This window comes from Hydra vulgaris, chromosome 12, assembly GCF_038396675.1.
Source record: "Hydra vulgaris chromosome 12, alternate assembly HydraT2T_AEP".
Taxonomy (NCBI): Eukaryota; Metazoa; Cnidaria; class Hydrozoa; order Anthoathecata; family Hydridae; genus Hydra; species Hydra vulgaris.
In genome coordinates, this window is record NC_088931.1 from 27718134 (window position 1) to 27727764 (window position 9631).

General features: G+C 25.6%; 1 protein-coding gene across 2 annotated transcripts; it reads right to left on the reverse strand.

Moving 5' to 3' along the window:
- Positions 1-2899: 2899 nt before the first annotated feature.
- LOC124808226 (ras-related protein Rab-28) lies at positions 2900-4088 on the reverse strand. Of its 2 annotated transcripts, none has more exons than XM_065812790.1 (2): positions 3984-4088; positions 2900-3621 (listed from the first exon to the last, which is right to left on the reverse strand). In XM_065812790.1, the coding sequence occupies exon 2, from the start codon at positions 3580-3582 to the stop codon at positions 2908-2910; it is 675 nt and encodes a 224-aa protein (XP_065668862.1). In that variant the 5' UTR covers positions 3583-3621; positions 3984-4088; the 3' UTR covers positions 2900-2907. The 2 variants fall into 2 exon arrangements, with proteins under 2 accessions (XP_065668862.1, XP_065668863.1); XM_065812791.1 differs by having other exon boundaries at positions 3988-4011.
- Positions 4089-9631: the final 5543 nt, after the last annotated feature.

Here is a 9631-nt window from a genome sequence, read left to right on the forward strand (position 1 = left end):
ACTCAACTAAAAAAATATTGTAAATAATTTATCATGAAGATGACTAAAGTATATATTAAAATAAAAATAAAAAAAGATTTCGCTACTAAATTTTTAGGTGTTTATCTAAATGAAAACATCATTTGGAAACCATCGTATTAATTATATAAGCACTAAGGTTTCTAAGAACATAAGAATTTTATATAAAAAGCGAATCTACCTCAATAAGAAAAATTTAATTCAATTTTCTTATTCATTTATACACAGTTGTTTAAACTATTCTAATATTACCTGGGGAAGTAAAGAAAAAAGAAATTTACAACGACTTATCGCCGTCAGAAACGCGCAATCCGTTTAATAAATTTTGCGGACCGCTTCTCTCACTCAAAACATTTTATTGAAATGTGAATTCTAAATATGCACTAGCTAAATGTATTCATTATTATTATTATTTATATATTTTGTATGTATGTGGAAAAATAACTTTTCCCTCTCCGAGTTTAAAGATCTTTTAACTGTTAAACCTATTAATAAATCCATTTTGAGAAATATTTATTATGAACCTTTTTGTGACACGAAGTTTAATCAATTGTATTGACTATCGGGCACCACTCCTTTAGAATAAAATTATTTTGCCGAGTTTTAATTTTGCTTTAAATATGTATTTTTTTGAAAAAACTTTATTCTTTCAATATTTTGAGTTATTATTAATAGTATGATTTAATAAATATATCTTTGTTTATTTTAACTTTATATGCACTTATTTACATATATATCTAGTTTATTTTTACATATTTTACTTTACAAACTTATTTAAGCTTGTTTAATAGGTTGTGATGACAAGATTTTTTGTGATTTTTCAGATATCTTGTTTACGTTTGTTATATTACTTGTCATTGTAAATTTGTGAAATTCTATTTTTTAATATTGGTTTCGTAAAGTTGTATTGCGATAAACAAATGTAAACAACGACAAAAAAAAACCCGCTAAAAAACAATAGGTAGTTCGAGATACACAATAAAAATCGTTGAGCAGACATTTTTATTGTGTAACTGGAAACACTACCTATAGTTTCAACAGTCTATTCCTCTCAAATAATTAAGATTATTCACTTATGATAATTATATAGTTTAATGAATTTGAATCACCATTTGGCTTTCATAAAAATTACAATGGGGGAACTTTATCAGCCCTGAAGACTGGTATGCGTCGGGAAATGTGATAAGCAGAAGATAGTATGGCTCAAAACAAGGATTAGAGTTTAAAAAAAAAGGGAACCAAACATCATACTAAAATTAGGGAGCTCATGTAAGAAAGCGCAACTACATTTACTAATATATGGAGAACATGCATGGGAGTCCAGCTACATCGACTAAGGGTTTGGGCAGATATAAACCAGTCAATGAAATAGGAATCTCTTACATGTTCGCAGTTCTATGTAAGATATATAGTCTGCGTTTTTTGAAAATTAAAAACCTCATGTTGAGCCATACTATCATCTGCTTGTTGAGAAATATAGTACTTTGTTTCGATACCACGCCTTTTGAGATGGGAGGAGTAAAAATCACGAAACAACGAAACAGTAAAGGTTCTAAGACTCCAAACTTTAGGATCAAGACTAAGACAGTATAAGAGTTTCGAGATATAAATCTCTCTTTATTTGTCATTTTATTTTTTAAATTTCTATTATAGTTTTCTCAAAAAGATCCATTTTAAATTTTGTACATAGGTAGAACTACTACACTAATTTTAGCACCAAAACAAAAAAAAAATATTAAAAAAAAGATTTAAGCATTTTATCGATAAACAACTGTTGCGTCAGACCCAATTAAAGGTGTACTAATAACCGCGATAAGTAGTTGCTCCTATCAAATTTGTCTCAATAACCGATTTTATTTTTTATTAGTAACACGATGATTAAACAATCGTAATTTCCTCACCTAATGAATGTCTAAATATATAAATATTCTTAAAAAGGACTATTTTTGAATATCAAAAAAAGTGACCTTACTCTTGGGTACACCACAGATATAAAAATATGAAATAATTTAAATATTAAAGCAATAAAAATTATATTTTTATATATCTGTCTATGTATGTATGTATTAATGTATGTATATATGTATGTATGTATGTATGTATGTATGTATGTATGTATGTATGTATGTATGTATGTATAAAAGAATACATTTGATAACTTTTTCTCTATTTTAAACTTTATTAGCGTAAACCTCTTTATGTCTCGACAAAACATACATATTAAATGTACAATAATGCAATGAAATTCTGTAATATATGGAGAGGGCTAACACACACATATATATATATATATACATACATACATATATATATATATATATATATATATATATATATATATATATATATATATATATATATATATATATATATATTTATATATATATATAAATATATATATATATATATATATATATATATATATATATATATATATATATATATATATATATATATAATTGTATGTATGTATGTATGTATGTATGTATGTATGTATGTATGTATGTATGTATGTATGTATGTATGTATGTATATATGTATGCATGCATGTATGTATCTATAAGGCCCAATTTAACAATCAGATATCGCCACCCCCGGACCATTCTTGGGCCTGCTAGAGAAGGGCAACAAACCATTGTTGATATTTTCAGTAAAAATGAACAGTTAGTTGCCCCCATAAATCAGATCTAAAAAAGTCCGGGGGGGCGGACGATGTCCGACCGTTAAATTGAGCCTTGATATAGATACATATATATATATATATATATATATATATATATATATATATATATATATATATATATATATATATATATAAATGTGTATAAATGTGTATATATATATATATGAATGTATGTATGTACAAATATACATATGCAAATAAATAAATTACTGTAATATACAAAATGTAGTTTTGTTATGAGCAGATGTTGATCTTATTGCAGAGTCATTATCATTGTAAGCAACAATATCTGCTTTTACAACTCTGTTTGCCTGTTCAACAGTTTGTTTATGCAAACGTATTCCTAGAATATCTGCAGCAATTTTTTGAAAGCAAAAAGCAACTTGATCACCAGACTTGGCTGATAAAAAATAATTACTCATTCCATTTGCATTTGCAAATTCAATGTGTTTTTCCTTTTTAACTGTTCTTAAATGTTCTAAATCTTTTTTGTTGCCAACAAGCGCTAAGTGGGGTTTCTTATCCTGGTCAGCAAATGTTTCCTTTACAACAACAAGCCAGTCACTTAAATTTTCAAAACTGCTGTAGTTAGTTACATCATAAACAAGTACAACTGCATTTGCACCATATAAATATGTTTTGATCATTTTACCACCTAACTGTTGTCCACCAATATCCCAAACTTGCATTGTTACATTTTTATTTCCTGGTAATGAAAACCTTTTTAAAAAAAAATCTAACCCAAGAGTTTGATGATAACTTTTATCAAATTGTTCTTGAGTCAGTCTGGAACAAAGAGATGTTTTTCCACAAGTTCCATCCCCAATTACAGTTACTTTAAACTGATAATCAGTAGTTTCTTCATCATCTGATTCAGACATCAGCAGATAGAAATACAATTTTATATTTGCAACTAACACCTATAACAAATAATTCATATAAAGAAATAATTTACTTCTTATAAAAACTAAATAGTATTATAAAAAAAACATGTTAAAAACCATTTTTTTCAACTCTTGTCTTAGAACTACTTTAAATTCAACACTAAACGGGAAAATGCATGTTCTCACTAAATAGTTAGTCGATGTATATATTGAAGCTCTCACAGCTGCCTATTTCAGTATTACATCTGATTGCTTAGCTAAGTGTGGAATACTACTCCACTATGTATGTGTGTGTATATATATATATATATATATATATATATATATATATATATATATATATATATATATATATATATATATATATATATATATATAAATTAGTAAAAAACACTTACTAACTTTTTTCTTTAACTTGAAGTTTCACCATTGCTGGATCATCAGGAAGAGTTACTAAATCTCAAAAAAAATTCAATTTTATAGAAACAAATATTTAAAATTTAAAAAATATAACCTCTCAGAAAGTTCCTATAAGCCCTACAAAAAGCCTAATGACGAATTATTGTATATTAATGTGAATTCGAACCATCACCCTCAAATTCTAAAACAAATTCCAATTTCAATTAACAATAGGCTAAACCAAAACTCTTCTAATGAAAATATTTTTAACTCCTCTAAACGCGTTTATGAAGATGCCCTTACAAAAAGTGGCTTTCAAAATTTCAAGCTAAAATTTGAAAAGAAAATTGCAAAAAAGCCTAATAGAAATAGAAACATAATTTGGTTCAACCCCCCGTACAGCAAAAATGTTTCAACAAATATAGGTAAAATTTTTCTAAAATTAGTAGACAAAAATTTTCCTCCCTCTAATAAATTAAATAAGATTTTTAACAGAAATACCATTAAAGTAAGTTATAGTTGTACAAATAATTTAGAATGAATTATAAAAGGCCATAACTACGCGTTAATTAATAAAAATGAACATATAAAAGATAAAAACACTGATTATTGTAATTGTAAACAAAAAATAGATTGCCCTCTAAATGGAAAATGGCTTTCGAAAAATGTAATTTACAAGTGCATTGTTTCCTCATTAAATAACCCTGATAAACAATATATTGGCGTAACCAAGGGGAAAAAAAGTTATGCCAACCACAAACAATCGTTTAAACACAAAAAATATTCAAAAGAGACTATGTTGTCAAAATATATTTGGGATTTAAAATAAAAAAGAAAAAATTTTAATTTACAATGGTCTATTCTAAAATCTGCCCCTGCCTATAATAACATTTCCAAAAAATATATGCTATGTTTGCAAGAAAAATTTGAAATAATTACTCATTTACATCAGGAAAATTTATTAAATAAAAAATCTGAATTATTTTCTAAATGTAGGCACGAAAATAAATGCCTCTTAAAAATTATAAAAACAAATGACCAAATTAAACTATCCCCATTCCAAAGAAATTTATTTAATAATTACTTTCTGTAACTTCCTGTTAACCCAAAAAATATAGTAATTAAAATTTTTTTATAATAATTTATAACTTCCTGTAAAATATATTTTTTTCTATAAAATTGAATTTTTTTGAGATTTAGTAACTCTTTCTGATGATCCAGCAATGGTGAAATTTCAAGTTGAAGAAAAAAGTTAGTAAGTGTTTTTTACTAATTTATTATTGCTCTGTTCTTTAAGAACATTGAGCACTCTATTTGTAAAATACACTAACATAATTTACATAATTTACATATATATATATATATATATATATATATATATATATATATATATATATATATATATATATATATATATATATATATATATATATATATATATATATATATATATATATATATATATATATCCTTATCTCAGAGTTGAAAGAGACTTTTATGGTAAAAAAAAGTCTCTTTCAACAACATTTTAACAACTTGAACAATCAAGCTACAATTTAATGTCGTCTAAAAGTTAAAATCAATTAAAATAATGCGGTAGTACATGAGTTTTATTGTTTTTAAAAAACTGCAATAATGACTAGAAAGTTTTCTTAAATTTATAGTGTTTTTATTTTTTTTTAACATATTTTTAAAAGAAGCGTGGAGTGTTGCTACATAGACTATATTTAAGCCTGCTGCTACAAGGGAGTGTTGCTACATCAACTATCTTATAGCCTGCTGTTACAAGGGAGGGTAGCTACTCAAAAATTTATTCTAGTTTTTAAACTTTTTTATGGTCTGGTTATTAGCATTCTCTTTAAAACTACAGTTTATGGAAGTTATATATATATAACGTAAGGCTGTTGGACGAAAGTTTTACCATATTTTTTTGACATTAAATTGACAAAAAAAATTAGTTTTTCTTTTATATATAAAGATTACTTGCCCTAGCAAAAACTCTGAGTTGATAGAGCAACACTCTTGAATGTTCTACTTATTTGTCAGTTATTGTAATAGCACTCCTCACATTTTCCCTCTATTTGTCAGCTGATGTAGCAGCATTCCTTGCATATTTTACCTATTTGTCAGTCAATGTAGCAACACTCCTTCCATGTTTTACCTATTTGTCAGTTGATGTACACTTGATTAAAAAAAAAATTGAAAAATAAAAACAACGTAAAACATAAAAAAAAATAAAGAATAAACAAGTCAATTAAGTTTGCGTTTTTGTTTTACAACTCTTAAAATCAATTGAATAACATTTTTTATGAATGCATATCATTTTAAAACTTTAGACTTACAATCGAATATTGCTGTTGGTATTATATTGCTATTATGTTATTATTATAATGTTAATGCAATATTTTAAACTATTCCTTTTGGCTCAATATTATTTTGCAACCTTTTGTAACTGAGTTAAAAACAACTATATGATTGTGTATAAAATAAAAACTTTGGATCATGATTAATTAAATGGATATATAATGACAACTACTAGCCAGAATTTTACAAATAAGACCTTGCTTTTTTGTCAAAGAACTGACAGAATATTCAAAAGCTTTATAAAATTTCTATTATCTTGGTTACATGACCGAAAACATGCCATGTTAAAGTAAACAAAAATATAGTTTCTTTATGTAATCTTAAATAAATAAAGGAGAAATACATAAACATTGTTTTCGATATTAAACAAAAGAGGCATTTATAGTGGTGATCAAACAAAAAAAATCTCAACACTATCATTAAAAAAAATATCAAGGATCTCATTTATATCAGTATAATTTAATTCTGCTTTTAGCCATTTTTCAAAATTGATTTTTGAGCAGTCTATTAATGCAATTAACAAATGATTTGAAGCACCAACATAAGAAATTACTCATATTTCAGAGATGTATTTAAAGTTTTCCCTAATTACTAAAAATGTTTTGGAATACTTAAAACAGTTGATGAACAGATCACGTGTCATTTAGAAAAAGATTTTTTTTGTAAAAAAATGACCCACAATGCTGGTCACTTGTTACAAAAAGGTTAACATTATTATTACTAATATTATTGTTATTGCTACTAGCGAATTTTTTAATATATTTTTATAACATAGGAAATGCAACTTTTTAAAAAATTTAAAAAATCAGAAAAACCAATGTTTTGAACTTTTAGTATAAAAATAATATTATTAAAAATATTTGCTGTTATTGTATTAACTTTTTTTCTTTTTTTTATTCTTTTATATATATTTATATTTTTATTTCATATTAAAAATCATAGAATTATTTTTTATCAATTTCTCAATAGTAAATCTTATTGTTACAAAACTTTTATAACTATTAATGTTATTATTATTAATATCACTGTTGTTGCTGTTATTTTTATTGGTTTTTTATAATTTTTATCATATTTATCATTTGCATGTTGTATTACATAGGTATTTACTTTATATTAGTATTTGTAATATTTATATTATTTATATACTTGTAATATTTGTAAAAGTCTTTGAAATATTAAAGTTTTATCTCAGAGTATATTAATTTGGTTTTGATTAATTTAAATGCATAAAGTTGAAAAGTTGAAAGCTAGACAAATCCGCCCACTTTATTTGGCATAGGCTATAATATAAAATAGAATAATATTATACATAGAATATAAAATAGTTTTGCTTTTTAATGGTAATAAGACCCAGTATAACTTTTTAAACTTAAACCATTAAATTTTCTGACCTGTGTTTCAATATCTGAATTAAAATGTCATTTTTACATGGTTAACCTGTTTATTCATACCAAATTTTAACCATTCTATAAACATACTTTTTTTAAGTTTTAGCTCAAATTTGTTAGATGCCGAATCTAACACAGAAAAACATTTATCATTTATTTGCATGAAACAATTTTTATTAGCATGGAGTTGTTTATAGATATGAGACTTTTTGTCCGTCTTGTTATGTTCAGATATCCGGGTCTTGAGATGGCAAGTAGTTTTGCCTATATAGACGTAATGATATCTTTTTTTCATTTGAACAAATTATTCATCTTCTTCAAACAAAATTGAAAAATAATGAAGATTCAGTGAAACTTAAAGCAGAGCTCTCCCATCTTGCAAACTCTTATATTTATAATTATTGCCTTTCTCAGGAAACTCTAAAAAAACATGGAATACTGAAAAAACTTTCTTGTAATCCGGATATTATTATTTTAAAATCTGATAAAGTTAACGGCGTTGCCATATTAGATAAAGAACTATACATAAATGGTATTTATAAAATTAAAAATGATAAAACAAAATTCAAACAACTTAAAAAATTTTTTTAAGGAAACTAAAAGCAAAAGGTCTTTTTAATGATTCTACATATAACAAAATTAATCCGTCTGGATACCATCCTGCTCGTATCTATGGACTTCCAAAGATGCATAAATTAAATTCTTCTGAGGCTACCATAAACTTTAGACTCATTGTATTATCTATTGAAACCAATAACTACCAACTAGCCAAATTTCTTAGAGATTTATTATCTCCATTAGTAAACACTGAATTTTGTACAAAAGATTCATTTTCATTGGTTAAAGAAATTAGTCAATCTCCACAAATATTTTTTAGTATCATACGATGTAACAAGCTTATACACCAATATTCCGCTTCAAGAAACCATTGAAATTGCAGTCAATTTAATTTTGCTCCATAATAAAAACATTAAAATTACTAAAATATTTAAAAAAACTATTCCAATTCACCAGTTCCCAAACACATTTTCTTTTTAAAGGACAAACTTAAGATCAAATCGATAGTGTAGCAATGGGTTCTCCACAGGCAAATGCTCTTGCCAATGTGTTCATGGGTCATTTTGAAAATAAATGGATCAAAAATTTCAATAATGTAAAACCAGTTTTCTATAAAAGATACGTTGATGACATTTTTGCTGCTTTCCAGTCATAAAATGACGCACATCTTTTTCGAAACAATTTTATTTCTTTTACAATGGAACAGGAAGTAAATTGAAAAATATCTTTTTTAGATGTAACTCTACACAAAACTAATTCTTCAGCCACTAACACTTTTCATAAAAAAACCTATTCTGGTCTCCACACTAACATTTATAGGTTCATTCTATATTTGTACAGAGTTAATCTAATCAAATGCTTAATCGATAGAATGTTTAAAATCAATAGTACTAAACTTAGGTTTCACTCTGACATAAACGACCTCTTTAAAGTAATTCAAAGAAACACCCATCTTGGCTCATTTCAAAAATATATAAATCCTATTTAAACAAGATTAATTCTAATACTCCACCACAACCAAAAATCAAAGAATCTTTGCCTAATTTTAAACTGCCATTTTTGATAAGACCCGGATATCTAAACATTACAAGATGGACAAAAAGTCTCATATCTATAAACACCTCCATGCTAATGAAAATTGTTTCATGCAAATAAATGATAAGTGTTTTTCTGTGTTAGATTTGGCATCTAACAAATTTGAGCTAAAACTTAAAAAAAGTATGTTTATAGAATGGTTAAAACCTGGTATGAATTAACAGGTTATCCATGTACAAATGACATTTCCTGTTTAGCTGCTATTTTTTATACATATTGCAAATCTTTTTAACCTATTCTTT